The 16,382-nt window shown below is 41.8% G+C and overlaps 1 protein-coding gene across 4 annotated transcripts in view; it reads left to right on the top strand.

The window, feature by feature from the left end:
- Positions 1 to 16,382, top strand: part of LOC115026838 (neuropilin-2-like) — a 102,326-nt gene that overhangs the window by 38,365 nt on the left and 47,579 nt on the right. For all 4 annotated transcript variants that reach the window (XM_029459828.1, XM_029459826.1, XM_029459829.1 and 1 more), the window contains exons 5-8: positions 1,338 to 1,493; positions 1,595 to 1,764; positions 6,126 to 6,281; positions 15,472 to 15,616. In XM_029459828.1, coding sequence (XP_029315688.1) covers positions 1,338 to 1,493; positions 1,595 to 1,764; positions 6,126 to 6,281; positions 15,472 to 15,616 — 627 coding nt within the window. The remainder of the gene's footprint in view (positions 1 to 1,337; positions 1,494 to 1,594; positions 1,765 to 6,125; positions 6,282 to 15,471; positions 15,617 to 16,382) is intronic.

Below are 16,382 nucleotides of genomic sequence, written 5' to 3'. Positions count from 1 at the left end.
AAAGATGAAGAGCTGGCCTAAAAATATATGTATTCAAAAGAAACAGAGAAGAAGAACAGATGATAAAAACCCAAGGAAGTCAGTTCGAATTTGATTGGAGTGAGTGAAATAAATCACTTAAGTTAACTGAGAGAAAACTACAATATGAAGAGTTTATGGTTGTTGTGTGTTCCATTAGCTCCAATGTACGTGTACGTTTACACATACAACATACTGTATATGTTTGCAGGGGTCAGACAAGGGACAAATGTGCCTTCTGTCAAGTTTATACGCTGCTGAAATTAAATTCTTAAACACAGAGAGAGAAAGAGAATTGAGACCATTTCTGCCTGTAAGATACAAATATTAAATATTAAATCCTCAAAAACTAACTAAATTTGTTGGACCATAAGTTTATGCAAACATGGGTAATTTATTTATAGAAATCATCACGTTGGATTTGAGATTCTCTTCTCCTCTCTTCCTCTATTTTTATTTTTCCTCACCACCATCAAGAAAATAGTTATTACCGTCATTTGCTCAAGAGCCCTATTTCAAATATCCACCCGTTCCAAAAGGGAAGGAAAAAAATCAATAGCACTGATCGATCGGTGGCAGTATCTATGTGTGTGAGAGAGGAGTCTACTATATGTGCTCCCACACACACACACACACACACACACACACATACACACATACACATACACACACACACACACACACACACACACACACACACACACGCCCCAGGGTTCTAAATCACACTTATCTGTTTGTGTTGACATATACAAGTTGTGGTATTAGAGAAGAGCACAGTGGAGGATTTACGCACACATATAATATACATATACACTTTGTAAAACCATGTCATCATCGTGTCATTTACGTTGTGTCTTATTCAGAGCGACTTACAGTGAACTAACTACAGACTCAGTCCCCTAGCAGCATCTCAGGGTTAAGTGCCTTGCTTAGCGACACCATGGTGGCTGGTATTGTACTCACAACCTTCTGCTATCCTATTTGTAAGCCTAACCACTAGACCAGCACCATGTCCAGTCCAGAGTTAATGAAGATGAAGGAAAGAGAGGTGATAACTTGAGCAGATTGATGAGCAGATGTAATAGAGATAGTGGAAGAAAGGAAAAGACAAACACGTGAGGAAAAAGGGATTGACAAAGTAATGAAGAAATCATCTTGACACTTGGATGAATGAGATTATTGTAACATCTTGTGTAACCTGCACAGTTATAGAGTATCATGAGTCACACAAAAAAAACATTAAATGATGTCCTGTAAAAGTTGCCGACAGACTTTTTACACACTGATGGCTAATCCAATACTTCTTGTCTGATTGATAGTGGGCCCTCTGATTGGTCGATACTGTGGGACCAGGGTGCCTCCCGAGATCCAATCATCTACTGGGATTCTCTCTCTGTCCTTCCACACTGACATGGCTGTGGCTAAAGATGGCTTCTCAGCTCGATACAACATGACACACAAGGAAGTCAGTGAGAGTAAGTTTATTTAGTTCAGCGGCTTTGTTTTTTTCATAAAATAAATGCTTGAATATTGGTGTAATTCTCTTCCTCCTGTTCCTCCTCGTGTCCTCTTGTAGCTTTCCACTGTAGTAATGCATTTGGTCTGGAGTCAGGAAAGATCACAGATGACCAGATCACAGCCTCGTCAAGTTTCTACGATGAGCACTGGTTGCCACGACAGGCCAGACTCAATTACCATGACAATGGATGGACGCCCAATGAAGACAGCAACAGGGAGTACATACAGGTACGAGTTTGTTCTCAACTGTAATTTAGAAACCTGGAGCTGTGGTGCCAACAAGGCAGGATTCAGGGGTTCCCATAACTTTCATTCAATATGACTCTATACACAAATGGTCTTATTGATCCTTTGATATGGGTGATGGCCACATCAAGGCTTTATGGCCCTGGACAGGCTGTTCTCCAACACTGTTCATACTTATGCCTACGAAAAGTAATGCACTATAACTCGTATACAACCCACGTAATCGTGAGCTAGGCCAGACGACGTAGTATAAAGTGTGACAAAGTCTGTACATTTGGGAGGTGGATAAATCCCAAAACACAAACATGTAGTAGTATATAAAAAATAGACAAGATTGGGTACACGTAGTGCAATCAAATGCTTATTATTATTAATGTTTTAAGGGCTTTCTTTTCTTTTTCATTATGAAATGGCACAAATCCAAGATCTCAATCCTGAAATACAGAATGTAATGTAATTTCTCTGCCTAAACTAAAAACAGATTGTACTCATTTTAACAGCATCTTTGTTCTTGTGTTGACAAGTCACACCATAATAACTCCACCACAGCTATATTTGTGTCAGCGTTTGTGGGAGAGCGAGTGAGAGAGAGAGAGCAAGTGGGAGGTGTAGTGATATCAAGGTTTAGCTGCTAGATGCCTGGCTAAGGCATTGTTTCCCGTATTTTATCACAGAGCCAACTTCCTGCCATCCCTGTGCCAAGTGTGAGTTATGAAGCTGTCTGGGTGAGAGGGGAAAGGGAGTGTGGGGTTCTCTCACCCCTCAGACAGAAATGAATTCAAACCAGCCTGCAAGGCACTCTTCAGAGAGAGGACTTCTATAAACAACAGATTATCTTGTTGGGTGTCACCTTCCTGTAGCCTTGCAAAAACTGCACTCAGGTTTTGCTTTACTTATTGTCAGCAAGCTTTTGTGAAATAGGCGTCATCTCATGATTTCCTGCATCAAGTTATCAGTTTGAACCCTTCCTGTGCCCAATGTCAGATGTAGTCTTCTCTATTTTGGAGAAGTTTTGAGAACCAGAAACTTTCATTATTGCCTAAATCCTTTCTTATAGTTTGCCAACAGGTCAGGAGGTCAACTGCTTGACTCTCAGACTAAAATCTTGCTTGCGAGAATAAGCCTTTCTTTTGCGCGGCTTACATATTCTATCTTTTCTAAAAGCCTAGACAACCTGCTTCTCGGAAATTATAAAAAGTGTGTTCATTCAACAGTAAAGGAGCCAGTGAGGGATCAGTATTTTCCTCAAAGAGACCAGAACCAGCCAACACCTCATCTGTTAATTTGTAAGAACATAGTAGCCACAGACAGATGTGGAATAGAAGCAGTAGTTCTGATCGTCAGAGCTCCACTGAGGCCAAATTATGGGCCAGCAAACAGAGGAAGGGACCGTGGCCAAGAGACAGCATGAGGCCAGGGTCCCATCAGTTCTCACACTTCCTTCCTGTCTCACCTCAGCTGCAGCTGACAGCTCCCTCTCTGCGGACCACTCTCAGAATTATCTGACATTTTTGATCAACATGAATGACTTGAAAGACTCTCCACATTGTTTTATTATTTTTTCCCCAGATTGCCAGTATAATATCTTTAGCCCATTGAAATACACCTGATTTTAATTTGATTATGCCTCAATTATCCATCCCATCCGTCTGTACGTCTGTACTATTCTCGTAAACGCGATATCTCAGGAAGGCGTTTTGAGAATCTCCTCAGTTTTGGCACAAACGTCTGTTTGGACTCAAGGATGAACTGATTACAGGTTATTGGTCAAATGTTAAGGTCACTGTGACCTCAACAAACATGTTTAAGGCCATATCTCAAGAATGCATATGCTAATTATGACAATTTCACACAAATTATAAAGATACAATTATAAAGTTATGACATTTGTAGTTAAGACAACTTGATTGGATTGGTGGAAGCATACAACCGTGAGGTAGTAATTCTAGTTGTTCATGACAAATCGGATCTTTGCATAAAATTGGCTTGACAGTTGGCTGGAAATGAAGCTTCTGCCTCTCTCATGTAGTCTCTCTGGTCATTGGTGATGTCGTGGGGTCGCTGCGTTCCACAGAGGCTCTCAGCTGTTCCCCTGCGTTAACACCAAGCAGAGAGCAAGGCCCGTGTGTGTGTGTGTGTGTGTGTGTGTCTGTGTGTGTGTGTGTGTGTGTGTGTGTGTGTGTGTGTGTGTGTGTGTGTGTGTGTGTGTACATAGGTGTGCGTTTGTATATATGTGTGTGTGCAACCTCCTGTCTTGACAAGCAGCTGTCATAAATGCCAGCATGCCTCTCCTTCTTGCATCTTATAGCCCCTTGTCTCTTATAACTGTGTGTGTGTGTGTGTGTGTGTGTGTGTGTGTGTGTGTGTGTGTGTGTGTGTGTGTGTGTGTGTGTGTGTGTTCATGCATGTCTGTGTGAGTGATATGTGTGCCTGAGTTGATATGTGTGCCTGTAATGCTCAGGCATGTGTGTGTTGCTATGTTGGTTCAAGGGCCACGTGTGTGATTTAAATCTCTCTCCAGGGCACTCTGTTCTATTTTATTCCATTTTTTTAAAATATGTTTTTTAAGATGCATTTTCGCCTTTATTTGAAAGGTGACAGTGTCTTTCATGATCATAATTGTGCTTTGGTAACACATGTAAAATGTCATGCCAATACATTTAATGGAATCGAGCTGCAACGTTCTGCTGAAATGTAATTTAATTTAATTGAGAAAGGGGTATGACATGCAACAAAGGTCCCAATGCAGGAATATGGCCTGGCCTTTAACCACTTGGCTACCAAGGAGTCCCTATTCCATTCTTTACCATACTGTTCTGGTCTGGTCCAGTCAGTTGTGCAGATGGATGATGTGAGTTCTGGTGGCTCCGCTATTCTAACAACTCTGTGATTGATGAGAGGCCTTGCCTGGCTCACTTACCATCTCTCTCTCTCTCTCTCTCTCTCTCTCTCTCTCTCTCCTCTCTCTCTCTCTGTCTCTCTCTCTCTCTCTCTCTCTCTCTCTCTCTCTCTCTCCTCTGTCTCTCTCTCTCTCTCTCTCTCTCTCTCTCCCTCTTATTCGTTCTCCACCTCTTTCTCTTCTCTCTCTCTTATTCCTTTACTCCTCACCCTTCATCTTCTCATCCGTTCCTTTCCTCAGTTCCGTCCCATCGATTAGTTGTCTTGGTGGCTCTCTGTCTGGCCATAAGCGTGTGTGTGTGTGTGTGTGTGTGTGTGTGTGTGTGTGTGTGTGTGTTGTTGGAAGTAATCTAAAACACCTGTCTCTCTGACAGATAACAAACGCAGCATTTTACCTCCCCTGGTGTTTTGTACTATAGCCCAATAAGAAGCACAGCACACTCTCTCACGCTCACACAACAAGTTCTGATTAATCTAGAGGTTTCACCAGCTCCAACGGAGGAGAATAAATGTTATAACCTACAGCAGAATCTTTCTCATCTTCTGCTCTTTATTTGTCTGCAGCCTCTCTCTGTCTCAAAACCTTGTTTTGTAAAGTAAGGGCTTGGATCTCCATTCATTGTACCAACGTAGCAGAGAACACAATTCATGTAAACTGAAGGCTTGAAAGTGTGAAATACTCATGTTAAACAGTTGTAGGTGAGGAACCGTCAATGTTATTACTATTACGCTCAACAACATTTTTAGACCCCAGAACAAAGTATATATAAGATCTAAACTATGTTGAAGTGTTAAAATATATTTACCAAATGTATCACTTACAAATTAAGAGAGTCTATGAAATCATATTTTTACTTATATGCGTTACTTTCGATCTTGATTCAAAGAGCTGCATTGTTTTGCTTGATCGACTCATATTAGGCACTGTGGAGCAAAACAAATGAGCGTCTACTTGAGGTACCTGGAAATGAAGGAGTTTGAAGATCGCATTCAGCACACAATGCTGTCCATGTATAATGCAACACAGCTAGCAGCATGACAGGAACGTAGTGTAGCATCCACAATCAGGATGGGGAGGTGATTATGGCTATTGTATGGGAGGAAATTAGAATGAGCCCCAGGTCACTACAATCGATCTCTGCCAGGAGAGAGGCACAGAGAGGAGAGAAAGAAGGAGATGAAAGTTGAGTGAAGGTGAAGAGATGGATGCTGATAAGTTCAGGTGTATAGTTGTGTGTTTATGTCCATCTTTAACACATTCAATGATGTAAGAGCTTGAGAATGACAGCGTTTTGTCACGTGTATGACAGATGATGATTCAGATCAGAGAATGGTAGGCAATTTGGTTGGGATTAAATGGTATTATCACTTCTCAGCTTGTTTGCAGTGTTTTGCTCATGATGTTTTTAGTCTTTGATAAAGACTTCCTCTCTCCCTGCCAACAGGTGGACCTCCATACTTTGAAGGTGCTTACAGGCATCGCCACCCAGGGCGCCATTTCAAAGGAAACTCAAAAGGCTTATCATGTCACCACCTTCAAGCTGGAGGTCAGCACCAATGGAGAGGACTGGATGGTCTACAGACATGGCAAGAATCATAAGGTAGGCTCAGACTCAGTAGGCTATTTCTTCATTTTTAACAGGGTAGACATGCCCAGTTTATTTCACTGACCCGTGACAAGTTAACTGCCCAATGAACAACTTTTTTTGGTTCTATATTTTTAAGATAGAGGATAACAACAAAATCCAGTAGGAAACACATTTCCCTCAAAACTTAATTGTCAATGCAGTTTGGAAATGTATGGAAATTTCATTTTTAGGAGACCAGGCTACCCTCATCTCCCCTCGAATGGCCTATTGCTCATGACGAGAGAGAAAGTCTTAGGTGACAAACATGCCTCGACTAGCACACACATGGAAGAGGCAGAGAAGCATATGAGAAGGAATATATGCAGCAACACTTGACCACAAGCCCTAAATTCAACCGGTGTCTGCAATTACAGTCATTCCATATCCACCGCAGCTCAGTTGGCTTCATTTAAAGGTTTACAACCAAGCCAGAATCAGCACACGTCTCCAAGCTCTACGTGATACCTTACATCACTGAATGCAGCTACACTTACAGTAGACTGCACAGTCTGCTTTTCACATCCCATCTGGTTTCTGTTACTCACTGGTCAGAGTTCTGCCTAATGTCGACCTGGTTGGATAGGCTTCTAGGCTGTTTGCTTCTCTCAGCGGTGTTAAAGCACGATGAATCATCAGTGAGTGTGCTGCAGTCTGGGGGTGCCAGGTAGAGAAATGAAGCATACGGTACCGAGGGTCTTTAAAATGCTTTTAAATGCTAAACTGCAATTAAAGGAAAGGAGCGTTCCTGTGGTTGTGGCTGTTTTTTCCATCACGACCGTTCTCCCACCGCTGTAGTGGTCACATATGTTTGTCCTGCGGTCTAATGCCACGTCTAGCTTTGTGCTATAAAACCCTTATTCCTTCATGAACACTTAATCCATGCACACACTCACATATGCATGCGTACTGTGCAAATGCTTCTTTTGCTTTGAGAAGGAAACAGGAGATTCAGTCTTACCATCTGGGGTTCCTCTGTGGACTGCAGATCCCATACGGCTTAGGGATGTAGCTAACTCCCAGAGAAATGATTGATGGATAAAACACAGGGATTGGAGAGAAAGGCAGTTGGGGAGATAATAAATAAATAAATTGAGGAAGATTCAAGAAGAGATGATAGAAGAATGAGGACAAGTAAGTCAGTGTAAATGTCAATTTAAAAAATAAATATTTTGGTAATTTCATTTTTGCAGAGCTATTTTAACTATTGATGATAAATGAATTAATTCACCATTCGGTCAGTTGTGTTGCCAGTCAAAAAGCAATATTCTGCTGACACCAGCGTGGATAAATGCTATGAAACAATAACAATCCAATACGCAAAACAGATTAATGATGATGTCTTGAGGTTGTTGGTGTCACCACCCATAATCCCCTTTCCCCCGTAACCCTGGAAAGCTCCTTCAGAGCTGAATGCCTAGGGAGACACAGAGGGGTGTGTGTGAGTGCATGTGAATGTGTGTCTTCGAGGAGGAGGAGGAGGAGGAGGAGGAGGAGGAGGGGGGTTTAAACTTCTGGTAGAAAATCCCTCCCTTGTCTTCCAAACCCACATGCACACACACATACACACATACAGTATATGCACAACCTCAAACCAACTGTTAACGGTCTTTTGAGCCCCCGTGGGGAGACATTCTGTGCCGTTATCTGATGGTTCAGCACAGGGTTGTCTTTTCATTTGATCCACTACTGTATTTCATAATCTCATCTGTTTGTGGATATTAACCAGATACAGGAATAGTTTGTCATCCTGGCTGCCCCTACTGAGAGACGTAAGAGGAAAAAGAGTAAAGGTAAAGCAGAGCGAGTGATAGTCATGTGAGGATGACACGATAGTGTCAGCATCTTGGGGCCTAATGTCCCTTCTCAACTGACATGCCTCAAGCGGCCAATCCAATCCTTTGAATGTACACAAAAAATGTTTTTAGAAAATACAATTTCTACCTTTTCTACCAATGCAATATATATATATATATATATATATATATATATATATAATATATATATATATAAGCGCCCAAACTCCTCTCTGTTTAACTTGTTAAACCCGGTCTGAACTGTTCATTTATCCATCCATCTCTCTCCTGACATTTTCATTCACTCACTCCTTCTCTAGTTCTCTCAAAATCTATCCGTCATTCATCAAGTCCTCCCTTCTTGTCTACACGCTCGCTCTCCGCACATCTTCATTCACCATATCACTCTTGCACTCTTTCCTATTACTCCTCTTTTCTCTCCCTCGACGCTCATTCATGCGTTCTACCTCCCCCCATATGTTTCTGAGAAAGTCATCATGAAATAAGCGGGCAAGTTTATGCTGCTCGAACAAATGACTTTTTGTGCTTGACTACAGCGATGGTTCGAAGTGTCTGTGTATGTGTGTGTGTGTGTGTGTGTGTGTGTGTGTGTATGTGTGTGTGTGTGTGTGTGTGTGTTAATCTGGAAGAATTATTGAATTAGTGTTTTATGAGCAAGAGGCATGAAAGGAGGACATAAATTAATGGCAGCCACATGGATATTAAAAATTTAAAAGTATGAGAATAGCATACTGTCTGTGCTCATGCAAACACACACTTGTGCACAACACAACAGCAAGAACACACACAAATGCATACATGCATGCTTGTTGTATGTTACCATTTGTCTCAGATGAGTAAATCTTAATAAAGCGGCCACTGTGCACGCTGAGACACACACACACAATCTGGTTTTAAACATCTGTGAGCCAGCCCATATGGGCGGTGCCACTGTCACACAACATCAGAATGATTTGTGTGATCTGTAATGTATTTGATAATGTCATTAAAGGCCTGTCGTGAACCAGATGGGACATGTGGAATATATGTTAACTTTTTAGGAGAAGGAGAAGTAATATTCTTAAAGCATTTGTTCCTAAATTGTACTGACATGCTCACAAATGGCAGGTACTAACTCAAGACATGCACCAGAAAAAGAGTGGAAAAAGCAGACAGAAGGTATAAGACACAGGGGGGGACACCATTATATTAGAAATCATCATTGCAGAACCAATTTGTAGTGCTGTTTCTTTGTGGATTAGTTTTGATTTTTATGCTGTGTTTACACCAAACACAAAGCAAATGTTTGCCTCAAGTATGAACTCAAAATAAACAGATTTTGCTGTGATTAAACTGTAAAAGTATGCCGAATTAACTACATAATGATTGCTATTTGTAAAAAATCTGAATTGATGTTTAATCAGCTCTGTCTGCAAGATGACAAGCGAAACAACTTTTAAAATGCTTGTTTTCTAAATGGAGTTCAGTTCGATCAGGGCTATGCTAACACTGTAGCAGCTCCATCGTCACTGAAGATATCGTCATTTAAATTAGGCATAAATACAATAGCAACGTTATAATTTATACACAAAGATATCTACATACCACGTAACTTTCAAATAATAAATAATAATATTTATAAATTCACTGGCATTATATTTATTATTTATGACATGTGCTTACAGATAAACAATTATTTTCTCCATTTCGGATTCAACAACGTCAGTGGATTATGCTAATTATGTGTAATATGTGAGATAGGAATATGTGCCTATTCTCATTTTTGCATCAACTTTGTATGCAATCGTGTCGCATGAAAAATGTGCTTTAGGGTTGGTGTTAGCACGCCAATTTTTATTGTATGTCCTCTTATCTTTTTATCCAAAAATGTTTAACAGGAAGAGTCCTGTTTTTACATTGCAGCAGCCATTTATCATATCCCCTCTTCACGATCAGGTCAAGTCAGATTATTTGGCTGCTTATGTGAACCATTATGAGAGCACTTACATGTGAGCATTATACATAAACAGGAAAAAAAGATAATGACATTATCAGTATAACTTTAACTATTCCGTGATTCAGTGCACAGAATTGGCAGTGGGCCTGGTTATGGAAGGTTGCCTACATGTCAGGAGAAAAGCATCGATTTTCTGTGACCTGAGGTCTCGAGTTGAGAGATGATGTTTAGTTAGTTTGACTCTTTGTTTGGAGGAGTCAGAGACCTTTTGCTAGTAGAGGTACATTTAAGCACGACGTGGTACGAATGCCCTCCCGAATTGCTGCATGCAGGGCTGTCTGTGGCCATTATAACGCTGGACCTCAGCCAAGACCAAAACCTCCTATTCCCATCTTAATCTGTGGGAGGGAGGGTGGATTGAGAGGAAGGGTTGGAGGTGGGAGACGTGGGTGGAATCAGAGGGAGGGACAGGGATCATGATGAGAGGAAAGAGTAGGAATGTTGGAAGAAAAATTAAGAAACAAAGACAGAAAACATAAGCACAAGTTCAACCAGTCAAGTATTGAAGTGATAGAGAGAGAAGAAACGGAGCTGCGCAGAGGGAGGAAGAGAGGTGGAAACCAATCGGAGAAAAGCAAGGTTCATAGGGGAACAAGTGAGTGAAGGAAAGAGGCAGAAGGGGGGAAAGAAATGTTCACAGGGGAACCCCGATGGAGGGATGGAGGGATGAACGGAGGCACAGAGGAGAGGAGGAATAATGAGAATAGCAGACAAGGGTGTTGACCACAAATCCCTCTGGATAGATCAGAGGTCTCAGCAACACAGCCTGTAAGGATGTCAGGAGAGGGGAAATTAAATAAAACGACAGAGTAGTGGGGGGAGCCGAGGTGAAGGAAAGCCAGGAGGGAGGGCTAGGTCAAAGGAGAGACAGAGGAAATAGTTTGTGACAAATAACGAAAGAAAAGCTGAGAGAAAAAGAGTGTAAAGGGACAAAGGGGGATGTCATAAGGGTGCTATGTGTCACTTGGTTTGTGAGATTTGTGGACTGCACTGTCACACACACACACACACACACACACACACACACACACACACACACACACACACACCAGGATTCAGCTGCCAAACGCAGGTTACCTCCCCGAAGTCTGTGTGTGTGTGTATTTGTCCTTGTGTGTGAAATGAGAGGAGATGGGGGGAGAGTTTTACTATTTTATAGCTCTAGCCACACACACGTGTAGCACGGACATTTGAATAATTCAGCATGTCTGCGCTGGTCCTCGCTCGTTGACTGACTGCGGCCCCGCAGGCTCACGACACGGCCATACACACACACCTGTTCTTTTCTTTCCCATGAGGTGAACATATTCGTCGTCATGCTCTTTTTCTATCCTGCAGGCTCGAGGTAGACATGGTTAGTCGCCTTTTGACTACAAACCAGAAGCAGCTATACACAATATGTGTTCTTCCGCCCTGCACACTATTGTTATAACAGAGGAAGTGTGTGTAAATGAAATAAAACAGTATTCTCTCCATGTCTGTCATCTTTGACCTTCACTGAGAGAGGAAAGTACCATTTGAATCGGGAAGATTTCTCTCCCTCTAAATGTTCTTATAGTATTGGTTCACATCTCTGCTTGTTGATTTTGGCCTCTGTGTGTGTGTGTGTGTGTGTGTGTGTGTGTGTGTGTGTGTGTGTGTGTGTGTGTGTGTGTGTGTGTGCGCGTGTGTGTGCGTGCGTGTGTGACACCAGGAACACTGGGTTAAACAGATACTGAACAACCCTCTTCCTCACACACACAAACACACACACACACACACACACACACAATCTCTAAATCAGACTCATCTGTTTGTGTTGACATATACACGTTATAACCTGCGCGTGGTTGCGGTGTAGTCCATTAGCTGATTGTTGCAGAAGCCTTTTAGCAAGAGACTGTTAACAGTGAATTTGAGTTTAAGAACTCAGAGATGCTACATATCCCCTTACACCTCCTCACTGTGGATTCTCGATGCAGAGCCAAAACCTGGACGGGAGGCTTCTCTTTAATATTGTAACAAAAGAAAACATGTTAACAGAGTGCAGTTTGATGCTACTTACTATGACTACTCATCTGCATCATAACATATGCTCACCTAAAAATGTGTCCAAGCAGTATTCTTCAAATTAAAAGAGGGGAAACCTGAGTTCAGGTTGGTTCACCTTTCACTACTGGCTGTTATCACATTAACAAATAATAAGTGGCACACACTGCATTTAATGTGAGTGATCGCTCCAATGTGGGTTGATAAGACCAAACAGGGAGGTTGAAACTCAAGATGAAGTCATCCAGCTGTGTAAAATATGCGCTTTGCAGAAAAAACATTATTTTTATTTTGACAGTGGGGTCAGTTTAGCATTGATTTTGAATATCTAAGAACTTATTTCTTGACAGTTCTTATAAATATAATCAGTGTCTGTGGTGCTGAGCTCTAAAGGCAATCCTTGCTGGTATTTTCTTATCATGTTTTCAGCCTGCTACTAAAGGGATTTCAGTTTACTGAAGAGATTGTAAGGCAGCAGTTGTAACAGTGAGGTTTCTATCAGAAGCAGAAGCTAAAATACAGTTGCAGCTCTGTTTGGTGACCCTGAGTAAAGCTGATAATAGAGGGGGGGGGAATGAACAGCATGTATACAGGAGTGCCTGCCACACACACACACACACACACACACACACACACACGCACACACACACACACACACACACTCACTATCGCCAATTCAAACAGCTGGTAAAGGACAGTAGAAAGGTTATAGATTCAAAAACACGCTTGCACACAGAATATCAAGACAAAGTGTGCGCACTCTTATGTACACATTCATAAAAGTGTGTGAATGTGTGCGTGTAGGTACACATTGGCTGAGGAAAAGTTTCAGTGCACACCAAGGGAAATCAGAAAGCACCCACCAGCCCCTAACTCCTTAGAGTGAGACTTCATAATTACACTTTTACACACACACACACACAGACACACACACACACACACACACACACACACACTTGTAATTACAATTCGCTGCCACAATCCCGTTATGTCTTTTGGGGCCTTTAGGCATTTTTCCATCATTTAACTGGTCACAGTTTCTGGTATTAAGGTTTATTGTAAGGCCATGAGTTCACTGCATCTGACTTTGTATGGTACACCCAGTGGGCCATGCGTTTAATTCTCAGCTGGCCCAGTAGCCTGCTCCTGTCCCTTTCATCCATATTTTTTCACCCCTGACGGGTCCTGCTGTTTAATGGATTGGGAACATGAGGAAAATAGTGAATTTACACACACACACTCCAAAAACAAAGAAAACATCTATAAATGAGTACCCAAGCAAGTAATTGCGAGGCCATCAGCACTGATGTAACATAATAGAAAGAGAGTCAAAGACACAGAGGGGAAAATGCCTTTGAGGTTCTCTAATGAAACAACAGGATAGACTTGTTTTTTCTTAAATTATAGCTGTATCAAGGGAGAGATGGAGGGGTGGAGATGTCGAAAAGAAAGACAGAAAGGAGGACAGAAAGTAAAAATGATAGGGAGAGGACCAGAAGCTTAGCTGTGTTTTCCCGTGGTGAGCCCAATAAAGACGACAGTCATAGAGAAAGAGAGACATGACACTCTGTCAGACAGACAGAGATATAAAGTCTTGGTGTCAAGAGACAAAAAGAGTGCTTCTGGCCATGTGTGCTCGCATTCAGTTTCCTTTTTCATCTATATTTGTGTGTGTTTTCAGAGGAAATTACTTGCGCACAGGGCACTTTGACAGTGTGCGTTCTGTTGTCTGTGTGTGTGAGACAGTATCATGTGTCTGTGTATTGAGGGGCGACAGCGTCTGTTTTTCTTTGCTCTCAGTGCGTGAAAGAGTAAAGATGATAGTTTCCTGTGTGTGTTTGTGTGTGTGTGTGTGTGTGTGTGTGTGTGTGTGTGTGGTTAAGTCAAGTGAACGTGAGAAGAGGATGCTCTCCCACATACTTACACCCTTGATTTATTACACACCGCATGCCCTCAGACTGTGTGTGTGTCAGAAAACCTTTGCACTCGTTTCTTTCTTTACGAACAGAAGCAATTTGTTCAGTGTGTGTGTGTGTGTGTGTGTGTGTGTGTGTGTGTGTGTGTGTGTGTGTGTGTGTGTGTGTGCTTATGTATTTGTGCAGATAGAAGAAGAAGATGAGTCATGTTGTAATGTTAACTCAGGTTAAATGATGTCCTGAATTTGTTTAACAGTAAATCTGTCCAGTGTGAACAGTGAATATTGTTGCTATGGATATCTCTGCACTGATTTAGACTGTTTAAACTGTTGAGCATGAAGTTATATTTGAGTTGTCCATATAACTCTTGTTATCGCATGTCTGTTAAACAAACAAGTTAGACTGTAAACTAGAATGGCACTCCGCCAAGGCCTATGGTGCATTCAAATGCTCCTCAGATGGTCCCATCTCCCAAGTTGGGAAGTCGCTCTTCCAACTTCGGTGTGTTCATGAGCTTTAACTCTTAGGAGTCGACCGGCGTGATCAGATCACGTGACCTGTTCAAGCCGGCGCCACATAAAAACAACAGTCCGGCCAACATTGCCGACTGGTTCTGTCGAAAGTACTGGCTTGAAACTCTCAGTTTGTTTCATGCAAATAGACCCAGTAAAAACGGAGATACGATGATATAAAGTTGATACAAAAATATTTTTGCACATGCAAATGTAGCATATGCCCACTCAGCGTGGCATCCCGCTAATTCTGCAGCCCACGCCGACCCCACCAAAAACTCAATTTTGTCATTCCCAAAATGTTAAAGTATTTCTTTAAAAATTATATTTTCCCACTTAGTGGAATCTGCAACTACAAAAGAATTGGGGTTTGTTTGGCAAGGTTTTGCAACATCATCTGCGACTAAACCTGACTAAAATAAGTTCATTAGCGCCAAACAAGTATGGCCTAGGTTGATGGGAATGTCATGAGTTATGCAGGTAATCAGTCATAAACCAAAGTATTGGACAAATGTTGACCTGATGATTGCGCTAGAGGAAATGTAATTGTATTTCCAAAGATATCACAATTCATTCAGAGGTTGATAGGAAGCAATCCTTCCGAAAGTCGTTGAGACATTTCACTCAAACCTAAAATGTGAACATCATAGAGGCACTAGAAGAAAAGTTGGGGAACTTTTCTTTTAGTGGGATGGGATCAGCAAAGGCATTAGGAGACATTGTCTGGGAACCATAAATGTCAAGAAATGTCAAGAAAATCCATCTAATAGTTGTTGATATATTTCTCCTGTGTCGCTCCCGCTAACTTCTGCCCTTCCTGTACAGGGCTACAAGGGAAACTCCCTACAGTCATTAACGTACAATCATTAAATTATGTCTGTTACTCTCTTGATATAGGTTTTTCATGCCAATGCTGACGCCACAGAGGTGGTTCTGAATCGGATCCCACAGCCGGTCCTGGCCCGCTTCGTACGCATCAGACCTCAGATGTGGAAGAACGGCATCGCACTGCGGTTCGAGCTCTATGGCTGTCAGATTACGGGTAAGAAAGATGAAATGTCTTCTTCTGTAGAGTTTCTCAGACTTTTTCTCCTCATGGGACTCACTCTTGTGAAAACACGGTAATGGTCTTGCCAAACTTTATACCAGTGATATACTGGCTTTTACACCAGGTCAGAAGGTGGGTCACAGCCAAAATAACTCCTGCAGAAAACATTTCCTGGAAAAGAACAAGCAATCAAATGTAAAAGTCTTATTTTCTCTCCTTAATGATACAACTTAACAATTCAGTAATTTGTCCATCCAATGCTGCTATTCATAATTCCCTCTCCTTCCTCTCATCCATTTGTCTGTCTTTCACATGCACACAACCCGCCCACTCTCATGTGCACTCACACTCACATTCTTGCCCTTGCTCTTTCATATACATATCCTCCCTCTCTGTCTCCCACTCACACATCGCACACACAAACACATACACAAAGAAACACACTCAGTCCTAATAGAATAATACTAGAGTGTGATGTGTGGGTGATAACATCAGAGAGTAACAGGCTCTCAGCTTTCATCTGCAGCCCTGGCAAACAAACACGATTTCAACCAGCATAATCAGCTCAATACTATAAATAGATAAAACTTAATTAGACTGTCTGTGTTTGTGTGTGTGTCTGTGTGTTATAGAAATGGTGAAAGAGAGAGAGTTTCAATCCATTTGAGTGTGTGCACGTGTGTGTGTCCCAGCTCCACTGTATCATTATTGGGTTAGAGCCTCTCTCTGCTGCCATCGTAGTGGCCATTGAGAGGGACAG

Source organism: Cottoperca gobio, chromosome 21 (genome assembly GCF_900634415.1).
Source record: "Cottoperca gobio chromosome 21, fCotGob3.1, whole genome shotgun sequence".
NCBI lineage: Eukaryota > Metazoa > Chordata > Actinopteri > Perciformes > Bovichtidae > Cottoperca > Cottoperca gobio.
This window is presented reverse-complemented; position numbering and strand designations above follow the sequence as displayed.